Genomic DNA, 23,681 nt, shown 5'->3' on the forward strand with positions numbered 1-23,681 from the left:
AATATTTTCCTTCTCTTGATAGAGAAAATATTTTCCTCTAATTGGAGGAAAATGAGTGGAAAATGTTTTTCAAAATATTTAAGCCAACCAAATATGAGAAAATTGGACGTACCAAACACACCCTAAATATAAAACTTTTGATATTGCGCTGAAAGTGCTTTGTTAAGTTTCCTTATTATTTTCTTTAGTTTGTCCGCTTTACTTTAATATATGTATGACAATTCCTCACGAAATATCAAAGCCTTTCTCTGTTTTCAGACTCTATAATTTTGACAAATATCTCAAGCACAAGGCGAACAATCTCACTTCCTCTCTAAACCATCTGATTTATGCTGCAAATAATTCCTCAGCTTAGGAAATTTGGAAGCTTTCCTAAGCTGCAAATAGAATTTGACACAACAATGAGTCAATGAGTAACATGATAACATCTCTAGGACAAGTCAAATTTCAATTAGGATCATATCATCATATGAATATGAGTAACAGAATTCCGCCATCCAAGTAACATTCCAACCAAATAAAACAAGTAAAAGTTCCAAAAATCACAAGTACAATACACTAATTCTCCCCATCATAACCGGAGTCAGACACTGGATCAGATCGACAATTGTGCATGAATTCATGCATTAGTTTCTGCAGTCGATCAAGTTCTAAAAAATCTGCTTCAAACATTTCTGTCACCTCTTGCATTTGTCTCCGCAATGAATCCATCTCTTCTTTTTTACGCATTGCCTCTAACTTCCTCTGTGTTGCCTCCAACTCACCCTGATTCAGAGAGGACTGTGAAGAATAAGAAGGAACAGGCGATCCTGGCGATTGACGACTGAATGAACACTCTGATCCAACGCCGTAGGCTCTCTCCTTATGTACGCCACCACCAACCTTAAGACAAATGCCCACATTATCAGATGGTTTGCTTGGCCTATCTTGATTGTCGATTGACTGATTCTGAATGTCTTCCAAATTTTGTTTATACTCATTCTGTAAGAAAAGTAATCATAATTATATAAATGAACTTAGTTAAAGAAAACGAAATAAGAAGTTTATTTGGATCTTACACATGTTTGCTTGGCCTGCGATTCAACCCAAACCTTTTCTTCATCCTCCTTTTTCATGGTGTGTGTTTCCTGGAAGACTTCATGATCACGAGACACAGATCTCTTGTAAGCCTTTTCATGCAAAAGAAAGAATAGGTGTTTATTAGAAATTCATGACTATAGTAAAAAAAACTAAGATAAATATATCAAATAAGTTACCAATCTTCTCCGGGGAGTTTTCGTGGTAACTAAACCCTCGTTGTGCAACGAGCTGCCCTTTTCAGATACTCGAACACCCTTTGCCTTAGCACTCTTCTTCTGAAAAGCCTCCTCATTAGTAAAATTTTAAAAATTCATATCCATATTAGGCGCGATCTCTCCATGAACAGTCCCGAAATAATATTTCTTTTTGAACCCCTTTTCATAAAGATAAAGTTTAATATCCTCCGGCTTCAACAACTTTCTGCATTTACACTTCTTACAAGGACACCTAATCGTGCCTTCATCACGGAATTGAGAAAGCGACATCGCATAATCATTAAATCCAGCAACCCCTTGTACAAATTCTTCCCTCAACCCTCCACGATTGGGGTAATCATTTTATACATCCATCTACGTTGTTGTTCCATCTACACAATCAAGAAATAAATAATTCACTTCTCAAATTCTTCAATATAACAATCTTTTAGATATTCTCAATTAAATATATATGTTAACTTATAAGGAGCACAACCTTTCGATTTTCTCTAATTAAGTGTCTCACTCCCACATTTTTGTCATGTTTCAGGGTTTTCTGGCTATGTTACGCTAGGCTTTCTCAACAATTGCTACTTGTCCGTGACTAAAGAATTAAAGTTTCAATGCATATCTTTTTAAATTTGATGCTAAATATGTTTTCAGACACTACAATTTTTTCACTTGAATATATTAAGCGCTTCTAAACTAATTAGCCAACGTCAACTATACAGCATAAAATTTTCATCTACTAAATGGAATTGAAAAACGCAACAATTATCAAACAAAGATAGCACAAAACTATAAATATCATTTCAAACAACTATCACAAATCGTTTTTACAGATTTTTATCAATTACTTTCACACAAAAAATCTAAATCCTAATAAACTAAATACAGATCTGCAAAAAGGAAAAACAATAAATAAACTACAAGAAAAACATAGAAAAAGAAACACTGAATAAGATCTGAAAAAGGGAAAACAGTAAATACAAAAAAAATAAAAATAGAAAACTTACCTCAGTGACTTTATGCACTAGTTTCTCAAATTGAGCAAATTTTAAACGACCTGCTTCGTGCTTTTTTGTCAGCTTTTGTTGTTGTCTCCGCAATGAATCCATCTCTACCTGTTCCCGCATTGCCTCTAACTGCTTCTGCGCTGCCTCCAACTCATCCTCATTCACTAAAGACTGTGAAGAAGAAGAAGAAGCACCAGACAATCTTGGCAACTGACGAGTGAATGAACACTCTGATCCAACGTCGTAGGCTCTCTCCTTATGTACGTCACCAACCACCTTAATACTAATGTCCGCATTATCAGATGGTTTGCTTGGCCCATCTTGATCGCCGAACGACTCATTCTGTATGTACCCCTCTAAATTCTTTTTGTACTCATTCTGCAAGAAAAGTACAATTATTATTATACAAAAAAAACTTTTTAAAAGAAAACGAAATAAGAAATATATTTGGATTTTACATTTGTTTGCTCAGTTTGAGGTTCAACCCCAACCCAAACCTTTTTTCCATCTTTCTTTTTCTTTGTGTGGGTCTTCTGGAGGACTTCATCACAAGATACAGATCTCGTGTAAGCCTTTTCATGCAAAAGAAACAATAGTTTAATAGAAATTCATGAATATAGTTAAAAACTAAGATAAATACATCAAATATGTTACCAATCTCTTCCCCTGAGTCCTCACTGTAACTAAACCCTCATTGTGCAACGAGCTGCCCTTTTCAGATGTTCGAACACCCTTTACTTTGGCACTCTTCTTCTGGAAGGCCTCCTCATCAGTAAATTTTTGATAATTCACATCCATACTAGGCTCGATCTCTCCATGAGCAGTCCAGAAATAATATTTATCTTCGAAACCCTTTTTATAAAGATGAAGTTTAACATTCTCCGGCTTTAAAAATTTCATGCACTTGCAATTCACACAAGGACACCTAATAGTGCCCTCATGACGAAACGGAGAAAGCGACATTGTATAATCAATAAATCCATCAACCCCTTGTACAAATTCTTCCCTCAACCCTCTACGATTGGGATAATTTCTATTATACATCCATCTACGATGTTCAGGTTGCATCTACACAATCAAGAAAAAAATAAGTAAAATATTTCACTTCTTAAACTTTTCAATATAAGAATCTTTTAGATATTCTCAACAAGTTAAATTATACGGAGAAAAACCCTTCTATTTTCTTTAATTTAGTGTCTCCCTCCCACCTTTAAATAAAATCATGTTTCAGGTTTTTCTGGCTACCCCATGTTACTTGCTAAGCTTTTCTTATCAAACTTTTTGTTTTCAATAAAGCAATCTTTTAGATATTCTCGACAATTGCCACTCGTCTGTGATTAAAGAATTAAAGTTTCAATGCTTATCTTATATTTGATTCTAAATGCTACTATGTTTTTTCGACACCACAAGTTATTAATAATTAAAATTGAATGTCGTGATGACTTTATAATTTAGAGTCAACTACATATTTTTGGTGTATTGAAGAATATCCACTATAGTTTTTTCACTTGAATGCATTTATACACTTCAAAACTAGCCAATATCAACTATACAACAGAAAATTTTCATCATCAACTAAATGGAATTGAAAGCTCAACAATTTATCACAAAGATATCACCAAACTATAAATATCCATTCAAAAAACTACTCCCTCATGTCCATATTAGTTGTCGTAGTTACTAAATATATCTAGTCCAAAATAGTTGTTGTTTTAGAAAATTAAGGTATAATTAATTTTTTTTTTCTATTTTGCCCTTAGTATTAAATGTTCTTGAAAGTAAAAATATTGATTACATAGCCTAAAAAACCTAAAAGTGAAGAGTATTACAGGATATAGTAGTCAAAAAATACGCTTATTAATAGTTTCTGAGGGAACGTGTAAAAGAAAAACTGACAACTAAGTGGGCCGGAGGGAGTAGCATAAATCATTTTAACTGCTTTTTTTATCAATTACTTTCACATTAAAAACTAAATCCCAATTTCACATGCTTAAACAGTAAATTTAGAATGAACAATAAACTAAATACAGATCTGAAAAAAGGAAAAACAGTAAATAATCTACAAGAAAAACAAAGAAAAAGAAACGCTGAATACAGATTTGAAAAAGGAAAAAATAAATTTAAAAAAAAAAAAAAACGAAAAAAATAACGCTGAAGTCTGAATAAGATCTGAAAAAGAAAAAAATAATAATAATAAAAAAATTTACCTCAATGAAGGAGGAGGCTGCCCGGGGGGGGGGGGGGGGGTGTGACAGTGGAGGGAGAAGAAGAGAGAAATGGGAGACGCCAGAAATGAGAAAAGAAAAGAGAGTTCTGTCCGTTTTATATCATTTCAATTTCCGACTGAAACTGTCGGTCATTCCATCGGTCGGAAAATCATTTTAAATTATTTCCGACTGAACTCGTCGGAGATATATACACGTTGTATGTATAATATTGATATTTTTCTATAGCAAAATTCCATGAATAATTTGCATTTTTCTAGTAGCAGAGGAAGAGGAAGAGAGAAAAGGAAGAAGTCAGAAATGAAAAGAAAAAGTGGGTTCTGCCCTTTCTATAACATTTCAATTTCCGACCGAACCGGGAAAATCATTTAATCTTGGTTAGATCGCTTTTTCCGACGAAATGCGTCGGAAATATATACACATGTATATATATATGGATTTTTAAATAGGACAGTTCCAAGAATAATTTGCATTTTTCTAGTAGGGCTAAGAACAGCTGTGACATTCCAATTTTAGGAGACTAGAATGATCAAGATTCACAACAAAATTTCTCGAGAAGAATGAATTTAGGCTTAGAGCCTGTTTGCCCAAATTTCCTGGAGGCTAAAATATTATTTTTTTTGTCACTTTTCAAAAAATTTAAGGTATTTAGCTAAGACGAAGTACTTGTAAGCACTGGCATAAACTGTTTTTCTGCTTTCGTAGAGAACTGCAAATTCTAACTTTTTCTAAGAAACAGAAGCAAAAATTTAATTTATTCAACACAAAAACCTTATAATAAATTTATATTTTTTAAATTATCACTTATTAATTTAATATTTTTCTTTTTTCTTTTCATTTTCCTTTTTATTTCTATATACCTTTAATCTCTTTTTTATTTTAATCATATTTGTATTCTCTTTCTCCTATTTCTAAGAGTAGGCTTTAAATTTATATTGAATTATGTATTTTGACATATTTAAATTATCATATAAACAATAAGTAATATCAAACACTAAATGTTATTGCTTTGGAATAACTATATTATATTGATCGAAAATTTTAATTTACGCTTTATATTTAATTAATTTTTTAAAATAAATTTTTAAATTTATTTTTCTTTTTTAAATAATACTAATTATAAATTAAATATTTATTATCTTTTTTCGTAATTTGATACTTAAAAGTATATTTTTTTTAAATTGACCACACACAATGAGCGCACTACTCAAACTTTTCAAAAAAATACTTTTGAGGAAAGACAATTTTCAAAACGGGCTCTTAGTGAAAGATCTCATCCTTACATAATTATGAAGACTATGGATTCTTATAGAAGCAATGGTCAAAGATTTCCAGAAAAGTCATTAAATTACAGTACTATTATTCTCTTTAACGAGGGAAACATTACTTTTTATAGTGAAGAGTTTGATGATCAACAAACAATTGTCTTTTTGCTCAAAAGTTAGAAAAAATGGCAAAGCTATGTGACATTATCCTAACAAACAGTCGTAATTCTTGTATTATAGGTATTGGAAATGAGTCCTCTATAAATGCATTCATGTTCTTCAGATATAACAGTGTAAAAATATAATGGCTAGGTTCTTAGTTTCTTTTTTAGATGGTGATGATAGTTTTAGTAAAGCTGGTGCTAGGATTAGCTACTCTGGAGGCTTGTTATTGCTCTGCGTTAACATTTTCTCGGTTTTGGTGGTGTCAATGGTGGTATTTTCATGCACTGATGATCCTGAAAGGGACTTGTCTAAGAAGAAAAAGATAATCAAGTCTAAGCCCTCTGGTCGTTGTGTTAGTGGTGCAGCTACTGGTAGCAACATCATGATTTTTGGTGGTGCTGGAGGTGTTGGCAGTTGCTGTGGAGGTGGTGGCTGCGGTGGAGGCGGCGGCGGTGGTCACGGCTCGAACCAATAACCTATATATCACATAAAAACAACTTTACTATTACTCCAAGGTTCCCAACATCCCATGGACAAGAAAAATAATCCTCATGAGTAACATCTCAAGTTGCCATGGGGACAAAATGAATGAGTGGGAGAAAATGATTCTATAAACCAATTTGTAACAAAGGGCAGGCACCCTTTTCATTATATAGGGTGTCTTGTAACTTCAAATTACAGATATCTCAGTATGGATTTAATCAGACATTTGTAGGGACTATTTCTTTTACACTTGTGACAAGAAATGGAACAGCGATATAATTGGGAAGATCGAGTTCCATAAATCAACAGGCAACAAAGTGAAGTTGAACAATTTTTGACACTAATAAAACTGTGTATGAGGCCTACGAGGCCAGTACTTAACAAGATCTCACTCCAATGCACAATATTTGACTTGCAAGGTGAGATCCTGTGTACTTATCCCCTCACATTGGCATTAGTATTCCCTTGTATTTGCTATCTCACCTTAGTTTTCAGATCTTTCCCTTTCAATCATCAATGGATATATTGTACTCGTACGCTAACATTATCGAATGAGTTTAACTTCTTATTTACGCAACTAGTTCACCTAAAAAATAACTATAAAGCATCCATCCATTAAAAATGGAGTTAATAACTTGGGAAATAAGAGGTTAGCGTGGATTTGAAGTGTGTGAGTTTTAAATTTTAAAATAAAATACTGCTTTCAACGGGAATCGAACCCCATCTTTCCTAGCAAACCCACAACCCTTAGCGTTGAACCAAGACCCCTTTTGTTATTGGGTTCGGCAGTATATATTTATATAGATTTAGTAAATATTTCAATATAAATACAGGGTTTCGGAAAAAGTCACTGGGTTCGCTCGAACCCATACCCACTACTGTAGCTCCGCCCCTGCCTCCAAGTCTTCCCACAGCATTTACAAAGGCAAGATGGTGATCAGGAGTCCAGAGAAGCCAAAGAATTTTGGATCGAACATATTTCCTAAATCTTGATCTTGCTTAATTTTTGCTCTTTCCCTCGGACAATTTTATTTCTTCCCAGTAATAACTCAGTTTCATAAGCTTTATTACCACTAAAAATGGATACTTTATAATCTTCGTGACTAATATTGGTGGCAAATTCATTCAAATCAAAGTAAGGGGAAATTTGAATCGAAACACAAGAGTCACTGCATGTTTGCATATTACTGTTAGTGTTAGATGTCTTTCTGTTGGACATGATCAGTAGTACTGATTCTCTTCTCAAGTATGAAGAACATAACGGAAAATCGGAGAACTCTCACGAAAGTCTGAAAAACCAAAAGCTTCAATAATGCAACTATAACGAGCGAGCTAGTTAGGGGTGTTCAACTGTTCATAATCATAAAACCCCAAAAAAAAAACGGAACCAAACCGACCAAAAAAAAAATACTTTTTTTGGTTTGGTTTTGATTTTGAATTTTAAAAAATCGATCAAATATGGTTCAGTTTTGGTTTTAATAAAAAAACCAAACCAAACCAAATCAACTATAGAAGTAGCTATTTACAATTTATTATTACACTATATATATATATATATATATATATATATATGTATGTATGTATTATTTTATACAAAGTTTCTAAAATTTTATGATACATATTAATAATTACTATTATAATAATCTAGTTCCTTGCCTTTAAATTCTAGTTTGATTGGTAGTTTTCTTTGCTAAGTACAAGAATATATTTCATGTTAAAAATAATCTATTCTTAATTGAGTCCTAATATTACTCATCACTAACAATTATCATCAATATATTTAGGTAAATGATGAATTTCTCAAGCAGTTGGTTTGATAGTGTTACATTGAAAATGTAATCGCCAGAATATATGTTTAAGAAAAAATCCGATAAATAGTCGTAAAAACCGAAAAATCGACATAAACCAAATCAATAAAAAACCGACTTAATTGGTTTGGTTTGATTCTACTATTTAAAAAATCAACTTACTTGATTTGATTTTTTTAAAGGAAAAATCCGATCCAAACCGAATCATCAACACCGGCTAGTGATCAATCAAGACTGAGAAAGAGAAATAAGCTTTTTCTGGAAAAGTTTTTATTGTTGAGGAGTTGAGGAGAGAATTTGAGAACAAACCATTTGATGCCGAAGAATGTTTACTATCAGTATCATTTATTGGCAGACCAAACAATTGAGTCTAAGCTTCCTCAAAGTATTCCATGATTTAATTTAATACTGTGAAATTAAAAAATAGTCAGATTTACAAGTGGTAAATGAAAAATAGCCATAATTTTAAAAGTAATCAAAATTTAGCTACTTTTCATGTAAAGATAAATCGAACGAAAATACTGTTTAATATACTGGAGTTCGAATTTTTTACATGTGAACTTCCAATATAATATACTGGTCCAGAATAATATGATAGAAGTTCATACACAGGTGCTCCAATCTCCAGTATATTATGCTGGAACTTCTGTGTGCTGTAGTTCCAGCATAATATGCTGGAAGTTCATACATAGGTGCACCAATCTCCAGTATATTATGCCGAAACTTTCCGTGTTGCAGCAGAATAATGGCTATCAATAACTTTGCAAACACTGGCTATTTTTCAATTAACAGTCCGAAAACTGGCTAGCCCGTGCTATGTTCACTAAAAAATCACAAGCAATAGCAAATTAGAAAGACCACAGCAAAATCAAAGATTGAATTATCTAACGGGATCTTTACACAAATAGTCGTTCGAATTTATTGTTTATATTTTCTAGCCAATATTATAGATTATACATAATTATATACGGTTATGCACATATTATAAATATATTATACATATATTATACATTCGCTGGCTATTTTAAGTTTAAGTGCGGGTAGGCAGCTGTTTAAGTTAATTCTTCTTAACTTAAAAGGGTAGCCTTGTGCACAAAACATCCCGATGTATGATGTAGACAGTCTATTCTAATGCAAGCATTAGTGACTGTTTTCATGGCTCGAACTCGTGACCTATATGTCACACAAAAAAAACTTTACCGTTTGGCCCTTTTACTAGTCAATCAATGACCGCTGATATATAGTTATGGCAATAATTATGAGCTTATCTCTACGTACAAAATTAGGTTAGCTATAACTTATTAAAAAAAATTAGTTTTCGTGTCATGTTGATGACACAAATTTCTACCAGAATAGTTGTACATTTTAACTTCAATGTTAGAAAAGGAAAACCGGCTAGTTTGATTATGTTGAGTTGCTCAAGTCTTTGCACTTTCACTAAACATTTTCCCCCTAGGAATACACAAAAATTGTACTAGAATATATGTTCTCTATCTTATATTCTTAGAGAGGCCTATATTGGTTACATTGGAATGCTTCATGTCAATCTACTTCTTGAGAAAACATGACAAAAATTCTTTCCCAAAATTGTTGAACATTTTAACTTCAATGGTAGGAAATGGCTGATCGTGTGTTCAGTTGCCCACGTCTTTGCACTTTCACAAGACATTTTTCCCTATAAGAGAATTCTAGTATGCCATCTATCTCGGAGAGGGCTATAAATAATAATGACGAGAGTGTTTTATGTCTAATCTACTTCTTGAGCAAACATGATACAAATTCTTTACCAAAATAGTGAAATTTTTAACTTTAATATTGTCAATGGAAAGCTGACTGATTATGTTTAGTTCCCCTCGTCTTGCACTTAATTGCACAATAATGATTGGAATGTTTTATTTCGGTCTACTTCTTGTGCAAGTTTGTTAGCTAACCAAAAGTTTTTCTTTCTTTTTAATCAGGAAAAGGGTATAGAATAGTTATTTGAATTAATTAATGGTACAAAACCCAGAACGAATCATCAATTAAGTAATCCTTGTGCACTTATTAAGGAACAATTAAAAGGAAGAAGCAAACATAGAAAATACATAACCCTTTCTTCGTTTTCTTTTTCTTTTTCTTTTTTCATTGCACAAACTATAGAACTTTTCATGTGAGGTTCGAAGACAGTCCAGAATTAACCAATATTATTAGTACATATATACATGCACATAGAAGAGAGGCAGGGGGAGACAAGTATTCGAAGTATTAAAGTGTACTTAACATTATGGATTAATTTAACGAATATGCACTGACATTGTAAAGAATATTAACATTATCAGTGTATTTAACTTGTTGATCATGCAACTTATGTTAGTTTACAGGTTACCGGTCCCACTTTTCATGGACGATTTCATATAGTTATCTTTTAGGTGGCCTGCAAGTAGTATAACATTCTTTTGAATTATCTCTTCCAAAAATGCTACAAATGTTTACTTACCAAGGGAAAGTTTGTGTCTTGTCATTTTTTGTGCATATGATCGATTGTTGACATTCAATATTTTAAGATTTCGTTGCTAGGGGCGTACGCAGAATTTTTATAAGCGATGTCAAATTTTATAAAAGAACGACTGAACGAACAATAACTTTAATTATCATATTTCTAGGACAAGAAATATCCTTACTCTATTAATTTTGTTAAGTCTTAAGTTAGAAAAGGTCTTGAGTTCAATTCTACTTCATCACAATTTTTAACCGCAAAGGTTCTCTCAAATATTTGCAAAAAAAGATGTGCTAGTTGAGGTTCAAACATTCGACCTATTAGAGCAAAATCAAGCACATAACCAATGCACCAAGAGACAATTTAGGTTAAGTGGTATCATTTTTTCCTACTTATCCATTTCTTCATAGTATTAATACATATATTTAGTAAAACGACGAAGCGGTTTCGTGTGCATCCGCCGCCCTGTTCGTTGCCACGTAAAACAAAGAATCTTTCAAATAATTGTGATCACATTACATGGAAAAATGATAGTTATATCGGATAGCTAGCTCCATGCTTCATTACCTTTTATATTAGGGTTTCAGTATCCTACTTCTCTTTTCCATCTTCTTGTTTGTCTGTTTGTACATCTGTATATGAACGCAAAGAAATGTAATGACATGTTTATATGGGAATGCACCAGACTTTGCTACAATTTTCACTTGCGTGTGAACTTCATCAAAATAATACTCCTAGGAATTAAGGAGACACTTATCAGAATTTATGGTGAAGAAGGAAGAAGACAGAACAATACTTCCAAGAGAACAAACAAAATAAACCTAAGAGACGCAGCTTAAATTAGGGTAAAGAAAGCATAAAGGGAGCTAAAAAGTTGGTTTCCTGATTATTTTGGAGTTGAATAAATTTTCTCTGGCTAAAATATTCTGAGGTTTTTCAAATATTATCTAATTATGAGTTTTCTTAAGCAGTAGTACTTTGTATAGTTGTAAGTTCAAATTTTTTGCCAGTATAACTATACCAGCATCCATACCAAAAAAAAAAAAACAAGGATTTTTTGTTGTCGTACTCCGAGGCGGGAATGGTGTCACAAAATTTGGATAGTCGTTATTACAACTTTTGATTTATCGGAAACGGTCACTCTACCTTTATAAGGTAAAAGTAAGATTAGTGTATACATTACCCTCCTCAGACTCCACTTATGGGATTTCATAGGATTTATTACTGTTGTTGAGTCTATAGTTATTTAATTTATTTTAAAATGATAATTTGTATTGAGTGTGAGGTAATGAAACCCTCACTTCTTACAAAAAGAATTGAAATTGTGTTTAACAGAACAGTTAAAACTACATCCTTCCCCTTCACCAAATTGCACCTAACAAGCAGAGCACATGCTAAGCTAGCTATCTGTAAAGCACTTCTAGTAGGCCCTTGTGCGTTTCTGCGTCGATTATTTTGTCCAAGAGATTGGATAAAACAGGATAATCAGCAATGCAACGGCAAACATAATTTGAAAAATCAAATTTCTGACACTTCTTACTTTTTCAAATTGTTCACCATTTTCATATCATGTATGTTGTAGAGTTTACTTCTTGTACATTTGTACTGCTATCTCACGCAAACACACTTGTTTAAGAATGTAACCAACTTATTTAACTTTTAATTAAGTTAGTTAAATAGGAGTCAAACTAACTTTTATGTTAATCTGCCCCAGCACACTCAATCTGCAGTTCAAAAGCTAGATGGAAGGCCGATAAAAAAAACGCAATCAAATGAGCATAATTGAGTGTTAGTGGTACGACGGAAACATTTTGCTGGAAAATATTTTCAAGATCAAGTCATTATATGGTATTTGTTTGTCGGAAAATATTAAAAGAGGACAAATGACTTCACTTAGGAACAGAAATCATTTTCCTATTGCTTCATCCAACATTGAGACATTCCAGCTGTGATACTCAAACTATTATCAAGAGACTAGTAAACAAAATTTAGACTCATCATTTGACAAACTACCCTGTGAAAAATTGAACCAAGTTCAAACAAGCCAAGCTTCCCTGCTCAGTGATTGAGGTTTCTATATATTATTATGTGTACATCATTATCGACCCAAATGGTCATGAAGCAGAATAGCAGGCACAAGCCTAAGCAAGCTGGTTTGTTATCGATCAAAACTTCAGAGAATTGTTTATACTCAGTCTAACCATTAACTAATTCAAGGTGAGGTCAGTAATTTAATGTATGGTATAAAGATATGTACACCTCAAATGCCCTACTTTCTGACCAATACAAGTCATTATTCTCATCGGCTGAGACATTACTACTTAATCTGAATGCGTAATAAGAGTTGATGGATAGAACCAAAAGAATGAAGCACCTCAAGTTTTGATGACACGGCCTCTGTATTGCCCTCTACGGACCACAAAGTCATCGGAAGGTTGAACTTCTTCCAACCAAGTCACATCTGAGAATGTCACTCCATCTACCTCAAGCTCACCTTAATAAGGTGTAAAAATACTTTAGCTTTTTAATATAATTGAATTTCATATCACATCTATCTGCGCAAAATTTCTCACAGTGCAATTACCTGGTAGATCTCCTATGGGAGACCTCCGGAAATAAGTGCAATGTCGTCCATCCTCAGAAGAGTAAGGTGGAGAAAGGATGTCAAAAATAGCACATGGACTTATGGCTTTGAAACAATGGATGTTGCCTCCAGATGTAGGATACAGAACAGTTGTCCCACACGGAGCTGTCATGTCACAGTCTTTAACAAGCTTTGCCGGTCTAGTACCTGTGCAACACTAGGGGTTAACAATAGAAGATAGCAAACACCGATGTGTGTGTATGCATGTACAACTGTATATGAATTCAAGAGGATCGAGAAGAAGTAGCAGTAAAATCCTCTAATAATAGCCCCGGATAAAATATTAATGAAGAAAAAAGAAAAAACTAAGCTCATAAAAGTGACTCCTTTCCGTTGATATAAAATAATTGCTAGTATCTCTCTAGTCATAAATCTTTCGTCGCACAGTCGTAGTCAACTATCTACAAGTAATATAGTTACATGCACAACATTCTCACATTTTGCCTTCCCGCTGAAGCATCGGATACAAAATTCTGCATAAGATGTAACTTGAACCTTGATTTTGCAAGTCTACTCAACTTAATATAGTGATTATTAGTAAAAGCAAGCACAACTACATGATTCTGGTTGAATTCTTAGAAGAGGAGTTTCATTAGGCAAAAATATGCATGTCATGAAACAAATACATGATTCAGAATTATCTTACTTACACTAAAACAGAAGAGATCTACGGATAACAGTAAAGGCCCGTCAACCCAAGACAACATAACCAGAACAAGAGAGAACCTGCTACCTAATTAGAGATAACTTAGGAGAAAACAAGCACTAGTAAGGCCTCAAATTAATGGCACACCAAAAACATCTCATGCAAAAACCCTACGTTCTGCAATGAAGTGTAATTACACATCCACCAAAGTATATCCTAGACATCTACTTAAATAGTACGTACCTTCCGTTAAAACCGAAGGACCTGGAATATCAATCCAATCATAGGCTTTCACGTGAAAGGAACCATATACCAGCTTACTTAAGACAGTCATCCCAGGGTGGTTGTGTAAAGGTATGATAGAGGAAGGTGGCATACAAAATATCCCCATCTGTGAAAACATCAAAGAGGATAATCACAAATTCAACAATGCAGCTTTCATATCTCTACTATCGGATATTATTCATCCACATTCTCCAAATATCAGCACTCCTATAAAACCATTATGCAACACTTACAGAGAAGCTGTCACATTCATGTATGTGCAGGTATTTGATTGGTGGGGGTGACCGTATTCCTCCATTGCGGTCATGCAGAGTACCATTCCAACTCCGCACAAGTTGCGCTTCCTGCTCAAGACCCACATCAGAAGGCTTGATTTTGTCTGAAGCAAAATGAATAGCCGAATGTAAGTAATGTAAGTCATTTCTGGAAGCATAGGCCAAAATGAGCCTGAAATTCACGAGAAGGCCAATAATCACAATATTGACATTTCAACTCATGGCCAAATAAAGTTATTGTAAGTGAGATTTTGGAGACTAAGGAAGAGATCCGGAATCATATTAGTGGGAAGAAATCGCCCAGTGTTTTGCCAATGCTGGGATTTGAACTGATACCCTTGGGTGACAATGGTTAGACACTCATCCCTCAAGCTTGTTTAGATTCCAGCGATATTATTCAGATACTCCATTAGTCACAATCCACCAATGGCGAATGAGAAGGATCAAATAGTTCAGTATCAAATAAACATATGATTGATAGTCTCAGTTACCTATCTCAAAAAAAAATATACATATAATTGGCAGTCATTCCCTTGGTCCATACTTAGAAGAAATAAAAGAGAGAAAATATGTATTGAAGAATTTGGTCTTCATCAAAATATATACTGAAGAGTTGGTGATCATGGAATACAAATACAGCTATTTATAGGTGTGAGATACAATCCAATCATCCAATTAACCATTGAGGGACTAACTTCATACAAACATTCAACACTACTCCGACAGCTTTTAGCACCAAGACTTAACATCTTAAAGACAAATAACATAGGTTTTTAACCTACCTATATACCAATTTTGCCACCTTTGATACTCTAATAGTGAAGCGCACCAATCCCCTTCCTTTCCACTTTCAAGTCTCTCTGGTCTTAAATACATCCAATATTCCTGCACCTCATTAGTTTCATCACATAAGCTCTATATCCCCACCTGCCAATCTACTCTCACCAATGTGGCAAACTGAGTAATGCTTGCATAAATGTGATGTATTAAAGATGCAACTGCATTCATATTGCTGAAACAAAATATTTGAAAATCCCCTGTAATCAAGAAGCCTAATACTCCAATTAGAGCTACATTTATTAACTGGCTGACAGCCTAGAAATTTTAAGGTGAGGTTCAGAGCTGCACAATCGAATACAAACTTGTAAATCAGAGTAATCAAAGATGAAAAGTGTACAAAAGCGCCAAGAACTAGAGGAGCTTTATTTGCAAAGTGCAATTGAAGTAATTATTTTGAAGAAAAAAGGAATTGAAAAACCCATAATTAAATGAAACATATGAAGTAAAAAGCATGAGTAATTAAGTTCAAAAGTTATTTTAAAACTCCTGAGTTAGATGTAATGATACAATTTTTCACCAGCTTTCTTATATTAAGTATCAATTTTTTCCCCAATAAGTAAAACACTCATTTATCAAATTTTGTTAACAATTAATTTCACTTTGCCAACTGTATTTATTGTTTGTACTGCATTGTTAAAGGCAAAAACTATCAGCAATAAGATGCATGCACTAAGGTACCACTAAGGGAAGTGAAGTGCTCAACCAGATCTTCACCCAGCTTCAGGGCGTACGCACACTCAAACAAGCCTTAAAGAACATTGTTATAATTAGAATCTAGGAGAAGAATTTAAAGTAATCGTGAATGAACATTGTTACGAAACAATTTATGATTTTACGAATAGAAGTCTTATTATTCTTGAGCAAGGAATGATGGGGAGACACTAGTCATATCTGTGGAACCTTGCACTCTCCCCATTCAATGCTTCATGGGTGACGCCATAGGCTATCACAAATGGAGGCTACAGATGATCTGCAAGAAGGACAAGGAAATTTGGAGGATCACATCACTACTAATATTCTTTGCATATTTGGATAGAGAGGAATTCCAAGCCTCTTTTGTCGACAATAGGAGTGCATTACAGGTAGAATCCTCCTACCTAAGAAATGGAAGGGGGCAGGGATATTCTAGAACTGTAGAGCTGTGAGTTGCAACCTACACATTAAGATGCCAATGAGTTCAAAATTAAAAAAATTCTTTGTTTGTCGTTTTTCTCATTCTACATTTATTGAAACTCTGTGTATTCAATTTCAGTAGTAGAAGAAAAGGACTTGGCTCCAAAGCTATTTGTAGAGCCCAATTCCCACTTTCTTTTTCTTCTTTTTTTCCTTCTTTTTTTTTTATCAGTAAGCCCAATCTCCTATTCTAGATAACCAAACCTTAAGAAGAGCCACAAACAGCACCATTATCATGACCGCAATTCAGCAAGAATTGTAATTAGTTCCCCCAATGTTGATCAGCACCCACAATCAGCCCTATGTTTTCTTCTGGATGTGTTTCTTTTCTCTAAATCATCCACCAGCCTAGTCCATACCGAAACTCTTCCTACGCATCCAGGAAGATTACCATCTCTCAGACAACTTCCCTTCAAAAGCAGTATGTACTGTTCAAAAATCAGATTTTCATGCTATGATCACCAAGATTCTCTTCATCACAGGTTTAGACGGAGGTACGAATTGATATATCATGTATGTCCTAAGTGGTAAACATAACAGCCTAAAATCTAAAAACTCGATTGACAATGAAAAATGAGTAACTCTATCACACAAAAAAAGATAAAATGAACAAAGATTCTAAAGAAGGGGCAGGTAAGGTGGATTTTTGTCTAATGTATCGAAAAAGCACATTAAAGTTATTAACCTCACAACATGCACAGCCAACAGAAAGCCCTAGCACAATTGCGTTTTCAGATCTCCTAAACAAATGGTCATTGATTTCAAAAGATGATATCAGCTTTTGAACATGAGATATAGATTTGCTTATTAATATTCTTGAGTGGTATAAATTCTCATGCCTACTTTTACAACCTAATATTACTAATGCCTTAATATCATAAACGGGTTCGAGCCGTGAAAGCATCCACTAATGCTTGCATTAGCGTAGGCTGTCTACATCACACCCCTTGGGATAAGGCCTTCTCCGGACCCTGCGTGAATACGGAATGCCTTATGCATCGGACTGTCCTTTTTTTGTTTGCATCTATCAAAACTAAATTATATTCAAGAGCAGCTATAGCGTCCAATCTCGAAATGGCCAAAAAGATAGTCACTCAAATAGGTTTAGGAGATTCTCATTGAACATAAAACGGTATATTAAATTTTACCAGATGATTTTCCAGTAAACTATTTTGTATCACATCTAGAAGAACTTGACTAAACAAATTAGAAGACAAATAAAATAACCATTTAAACCGCAAGGTGGTTCGAACTCTATCGTTTGGTAGCCGGTTAGAGAGGAGTTATCCATGTATTAAAACTAGGATAACTTTATACATTGTTTGATTAAAAGAAAGGGAAAAAATAATCTCCACATAAAAACTAGCATAAGTTATACAATGTTTGGTTGTTTTTTCCTCTTTTCCACATAAAATGTAGCATTGCTAATACAATGTTTGGTTCATGTTTTTCTTTTCCGCATAACTAATACATGTATAAGTTATGAAGGAATCTATGTATTATTTATGCAGGGTAGAAGGTGGAATAACTTATACATGTATTAGTAATACTTGTATTAAAACACAAAATGACAAGAATACCCTTTATTCAAACTTGTATTTTTTTGTTTAAGAATATATATTTAAACTATACTAACAATTTTAATAAAATAAAATAAGCTAATAATAAATAACACTCACATTACATTTATATTACTAATCCACTAATACCTGCATAAGGTCTGGCAACCAAACGACCCCTAAATACATACTACAATGTTTAAGTAAATATTACACAGATTAATTAACATTAAAACATACCCAGTAGGGAACGGACTTTCTCGAGAGCATCTTCTGAAACCGGTCCATTAGGCGAAAGTGATGCTTTACAAGCGTTATAAAGCTTTTGTACAGCTGGCATGTTCCGCAAATCGAGAATCGTTATACCCACGCCTATACAACAAAACTTATCTTACTGTGGCTAAAAGCTTCGAACTAACCCAAAAATTTTCCAGCCTGAAGGGTCCTCTATTTCCCGAAGACCCCTCAAGAACAGCCTTTCAAGCAGAATACCCTTCAATAGCACAATTGGGCACAAACTGGACTGTACGATCCAAACCAAACCGATGATTACATATCCATGTGTAGCTTAACTGATACAGTTCTATACTCTATTATCAATGCCACCTAGCAACAGAAGAAATTACCATTAAACTCGATAATTCTGATCCACAAAAAATTCTTGCTTTCAAGAGTCAAAAGAATTTGGAAAAAAATAACTCCAATATCATATTTTCATTTGCAAAGCCCTAATTCCAAGCGGAACAGTTACAACATGCAAAAAAAATCCCTCATAAGCTAAAAAACAAGTGTAATTAAAACCGAGGTGCGCTAGCTACAGTACTCTTCACCAGCAACAAAATCTGGATATGAAATTTATCGGAAAATGAAGACTCAAATTTATAAATTAAATTAAAATAGAAGAAAGCTTGAAACAAAGAGAATTGAAGTAAGTATATTGCGAGGGAAAAAAATCGATGTGTGTTCAGTAGATGAGTAATTCAATTGGAAAAAATTTATATAAAATATGTGCAACAATCGAAATGAAAATAGTATTAGAGAAAAAATTACAATGAAACTGAAAAACTCAATAAATTGGACATGAAGACACATAAATGGAATACACAAATCAGTAACTACCAGGTTTAAACAAAACAAAAGAGTTATAGTAAGGATTGTCTGAAGAGGAGCAGGAGAGAACAGGATCATACAGTGGGCAGGAGCACAGAGAATCGAGAATGGAGGAGGAGGAATGAGTTTGCGTTAAAATTGTTTTCTGGGCGTTTTGGCGAATTCGGGGCTACGCGATGGGTCGGTGTTCTGGATATGGACTTATGGTGCATACCCTGTTTGCCCACTCGGGCCGGTACATAATTAAGTTATAATTAATCTCGACATTAAATTTGAGATGATTTTATTATCACAGTACAACTAATTTCAGGATTATAGTATTTTTTTTGTTCCTATGAGAGGGTGGGATGATTAATCTTGGATAACTCATTTCCAACCAAACGACCTCTTAGGACTTGTTTGGTATGAGAGAAAAAGGATAAATAATTTAGGGATTAAATTTAAGATGAGTTTATTTCACGTTTGGTTGAGATAAAATCGGGATATAACAAATCCCGCGAATTGCGATTAATTATTCCGGAATTGTAGTATTTTTTATCGTCATGTTAAGATGGAATAACTAATCCCGAATTAATTAATAATAGAAAATTATTTTCCAACCAAACGACCATTTAGAATGATTAACCACGGTTCCGGTGGAATAACTATGGTTGTCCAACGGGACGGGATGGGACGGGACGGGACAGAATTAACGGGACGGGACGACATTTAGCCGGGACGGTGGCGGAACGGGACGGGACAAACGGGACAAAACGGTAGTCACATCCCGTCCCGCTAACAAACGGGACGGGACGAGATGGGACGGGACAGACAGTAGGCCCATCCCGTCCCGCTAACAAACGGGACGAGACGGGACGGAACGAGACGGGACGGGTTCGCGGGCCTTAAGTGTCGTTTTTAAAAAAAATATATTTAAGCATTGAGTTTGAAAACCGTTATTCTTTTGACAATTACTAAGTTTTTAAAGTTTGCAACAACTAGTTTTTTGAGTTATTTAATAAACTTAAAAATTAAACGGAAATTAGGAAACTTAGTAGAGAATTATAAAATATTAAAACAAAAGACTTGTAATGAAATATTCTAGTAATTATAAATTTATAATAGAGTTATAATTTATTTAATATAATTTTAAGCCACTAAGTAACTAAGTAAGAGTGTAAGACAATTCATAAAAACAATTCAACGCTTAGAGCCTTTTATTTTATTAATAGAACTTTCAAATCTCACATACAAATATAATTCTTTTGAAGAGCACCTAATCTACGGCTCTACGCAGCCACCTTCTAGGAAGGGTTCTATTTGAACTAGGCCTCTTAGTAGCCAATTACAAATTATCATACTAATATTTGTAAGCTCCTATATAACTTTGTTGTAAGTTGTAACTTATTTATAATTTCTCTCGGACATTTTTCTTGAATTGGCAATGTTGATTGATGTTCCATGAGTTCCATGCCGTCATAGCTCCCGGTGCTAAGTATCTCATTGTATTCTTCTTCTTCCCTAGTTTCACCACTTGGTGTTTCTATAGATTTATATTTATCAAACATTGATCTAACATAATAATATATGTTAGCTTGATAGTGTTCCAGAGATGGTTGTTCATTTTGTTGAAATGTTAAATTCTCATAAATTTTACGAACAAGTCCATTTGCACCTCTTAATTTTAAAGATGGGTTAAGTATAGTAGAAATTAAATAAACTTGGGGAATAGGGGAAAATACTTTTTAAATTTTGCAATCATTTCATTAATGGTCGGTGCATAAGTTGGATTAATTTTGCAATAATTTCATTAAGCTAGTTGTTGTAGTTGTGTTAGCACTTAGCAGAAGCATTATCTAAGGTGATAGTTAAAACTTTATCAATGAGTCCATAAAAATAAACAATTTATAGAACAATAGTTGCAATATATGCTCCATTGTATCTTGAATCAACAAATTTATAACCAATAATACGTTTTTGTATGTTCTAGTGATAATCAACCCAATGACATGTAACAGTCACAACCATTAGAATTATGACCTATATCAGATGTGATAAGCACTTTACAATCTAAGTGAAACAATACACAACGAATATACTGAAGATATTCGGTTTTAAATTTAAAAACATCATTTCTAACAGTGGTCTTAGGAAAACCTTCAAAAGCAGGATTATAAGTTTTTTTTATATATAATGCACAAAAAATAAGATGCGGGACAGGCGGGACGGGACAGGATGGGACAAGATGGGATGGGACGGGACAGGCGAGACGGGACGAGACGGGACGAAATGAGACGGGACAAACGGGACGAAATGGCCATCCCGTCCCATCCCGTGTCCCGTTTAACATGGGCCCATCCCATTTAGAATTAAGCGAGACGGAACAGGACGGGATGGGATGCGGGACGGGACCGGGACGGGACGTCCCGTCCCGTTGGACAGCCTTAGGAATAACAGAAGGGCCATTGTTATTCTCCATTTTCATTTATTTACTTAAATAACAAGACAAAATGGATTTCAAGACAAGGGAAAAAAAGTTAAAATAGATTTCACATCAAAAAGAAAGAAAAAGAGGGGAAAGGGGTAATTGATGATTTGATTCATGTATCTAATTGATTCATGAATCATTTGTCAGTCTTACAATTTTTTGATCATTAATGATATAACACGTCAAATATGGAATCGAAGTGAAACTAAGTGATTACCTAATTGATTCATGCACCTTTTGAAAGCATATTTATAGCCTGTTTGGCTAAACTTTCTTTTAGGCCTAAAGTATTTTTTTTTTCTTCCAAAAAATAGGTATTTTGCAAGTTTTTAGAAAAAAAAAAGTGTTTTTGAGGAGAATTAGAAGCAGTTTTTGAGAAACTGAAAAAATGTAGTTTCTCTCCCAATGCACTTTTCTAAGAAGTACTTTTGAGAAAAATACACTTAGAAGCAGTTTTCAACAGATTAGCTAAACATTAATTACTGTTCAAAAGTATTTTTCAAATTAATTAGTTAAACACAATCGATTCTCACCAAAATTACTTTTTTGAAAAATACACTCTCAAAATAAGCATATTTTAACAGTTTGACCAAACAGGCTATTAGTCCAGTAGATTGAGAATTTGGGTAAAAAGTTAGTACGTAGTCGTACGTTAATTTTGTACTTTTTAATTTTTTTATTATTACTTATTATTTTTCTCGTATCGATTTTCTTGTTATCTTGTTGATATTATTGCTCGTTACTACTACTTTTTTTTTGTATCCTTGAGCATAGAACTATCAAAAATAACATCTTTATTTTTTTAAAATAAGGATAAACTCTGTATATACTGTATCCTCACCGGACTATACTACTAAAATTACACCAAATTTGCTGATGTATTCAGTTCAAGAGACTATTTAATGTTTCGAAGCAGAAATAACGAGAAGAAAAAAACTGTACATACCTCGATTTTCTATCCAGAATGCTGGGGATGTTTCCGGTCTTATATGCCAAAAAAACTAAAGTTTGAGCTCTAAATCCTGTGTATGGAAAATGAAGTACGTGCTATCTTTTATGCATTTCACCTACTTTTACCCCATCTCATATGAAGTTGAGCGCAAATGCTAATCAAAGGATATTAGTACACTCTCTTTCAATTTAAATAACCCACTTTTTTTATTAGTTTGTTCTGAAAAAAAAATTATATTTTTATAATTAAAAATAATGTAACTTAAACTCTTCATTTTATCCTTAACGAGAACCTTTTATAATCACACAAATGTCATGGCCCTCCAAAACTTTTAGCCATCACCCTTTCAAGACCACAAGTTTCAAAAATCTTTTTTCTTCTTAAAGTTCGTGTCTAGTCAAACTACCTCATCTAAATTGAAACGGAGTATAGTATTTGGAAATACAGTAGGGGTGGGCATAAAATCCGAAAAATCGAATTCTGAACCAGACCGAATTAATCGGTATTTCGATTTCGATTTTTTCGGTATAATTCAGTATTAAATTTTCGGTATTTTGGTATAACGGCACAGTCCTCGGTATTAGGATCTTGAAATTTCGGTATACCAAAATACCGAATTTTTAAAGAATTTCATGTAGGACCTATACTGCCCAGCCCAACCCAAAATTTTAATGTTGTATCTCTACACTGCCCAGTCCAACCTAATAAGATTAGGCCTAACTTCCTTACCCTCTTTCCCTAGTTTCACTTCACTATAGGAATTAGGAATTAGGAATTAGAAACCTAACCTATACTGAAGAGATCGGTTGTGAGAGAGAACTAAGAGAAGTGAGAACTGAGAAACCTAAGTACTGAAGTACGATAGAGACGACGTCACGGTGACTTCACGACCTCGACGCCGACGACTCTCAAGTGTGACTGCTGGTTTCCTCATTTTTTACCATCATTCTTCAATCTTCAACTCTTCAACAAGTTCATAACTTTTCATCCTTCAATCTTCAGTTTTTTTATAATAATA

General features: G+C 33.8%; 2 protein-coding genes across 5 annotated transcripts; both read right to left on the reverse strand.

The window, feature by feature from the left end:
- Nucleotides 1–427: 427 nt before the first annotated feature.
- LOC104098457 (uncharacterized) lies at nt 428–4,129 on the reverse strand. 2 transcript variants are annotated; one of them, XM_070181415.1, is made up of 6 exons: nt 2,945–4,129; nt 2,749–2,862; nt 2,291–2,668; nt 1,257–1,666; nt 1,061–1,169; nt 428–981 (listed from the first exon to the last, which is right to left on the reverse strand). In XM_070181415.1, the coding sequence occupies exons 1-4, from the start codon at nt 3,356–3,358 to the stop codon at nt 1,610–1,612; spliced, it is 963 nt and encodes a 320-aa protein (XP_070037516.1). In that variant the 5' UTR covers nt 3,359–4,129; the 3' UTR covers nt 428–981; nt 1,061–1,169; nt 1,257–1,609. The 2 variants fall into 2 exon arrangements, with proteins under 2 accessions (XP_070037516.1, XP_070037517.1); XM_070181416.1 differs by having other exon boundaries at nt 2,291–2,662; nt 2,945–4,128.
- Nucleotides 4,130–12,692: 8,563 nt separating this feature from the next.
- On the reverse strand, nt 12,693–19,468 carry LOC104098455 (plant cysteine oxidase 4-like). Of its 3 annotated transcripts, none has more exons than XM_009605191.4 (7): nt 19,325–19,468; nt 18,375–18,740; nt 15,345–15,447; nt 14,521–14,666; nt 14,246–14,393; nt 13,297–13,503; nt 12,693–13,206 (listed from the first exon to the last, which is right to left on the reverse strand). In XM_009605191.4, exons 2-7 carry the CDS (start codon nt 18,420–18,422, stop codon nt 13,088–13,090), a joined length of 771 nt encoding a protein of 256 aa, XP_009603486.1. In that variant the 5' UTR covers nt 18,423–18,740; nt 19,325–19,468; the 3' UTR covers nt 12,693–13,087. The 3 variants fall into 3 exon arrangements, with proteins under 3 accessions (XP_009603486.1, XP_009603487.1, XP_009603488.1); XM_009605192.4 differs by having other exon boundaries at nt 19,254–19,371; XM_009605193.4 differs by lacking the exon at nt 15,345–15,447 and having other exon boundaries at nt 19,325–19,467.
- Nucleotides 19,469–23,681: the final 4,213 nt, after the last annotated feature.

This window comes from Nicotiana tomentosiformis, chromosome 7 (genome assembly GCF_000390325.3).
Source record: "Nicotiana tomentosiformis chromosome 7, ASM39032v3, whole genome shotgun sequence".
Taxonomy (NCBI): Eukaryota; Viridiplantae; Streptophyta; class Magnoliopsida; order Solanales; family Solanaceae; genus Nicotiana; species Nicotiana tomentosiformis.

What these genes read in the sequence shown, in the direction of transcription:
- LOC104098457 (XM_070181415.1), bottom strand. Translation starts at nt 3,358, where the DNA reads ATGCAACCTGAACATCGTAGATGGATGTATAATAGAAATTATCCCAAT. An exon ending in GGACTCAGGGGAAGAGATTG is followed by an intron (nt 2,863 to 2,944) that starts GTAACATATTTG and finishes TTGCATGAAAAG; the next exon opens with GCTTACACGAGATCTGTATC. An exon ending in TAGTGCATAAAGTCACTGAG is followed by an intron (nt 1,667 to 2,290) that starts GTAAGTTTTCTA and finishes TTGATTGTGTAG; the next exon opens with ATGGAACAACAACGTAGATG.
- LOC104098455 (XM_009605191.4), bottom strand. Translation starts at nt 18,422, where the DNA reads ATGGACCGGTTTCAGAAGATGCTCTCGAGAAAGTCCGTTCCCTACTGG. An exon ending in GTGGCAAAATTGGTATATAG is followed by an intron (nt 14,667 to 15,344) that starts GTAGGTTAAAAA and finishes ATTTTGCTTCAG; the next exon opens with ACAAAATCAAGCCTTCTGAT. An exon ending in ATGAATGTGACAGCTTCTCT is followed by an intron (nt 14,394 to 14,520) that starts GTAAGTGTTGCA and finishes ATGTTTTCACAG; the next exon opens with ATGGGGATATTTTGTATGCC.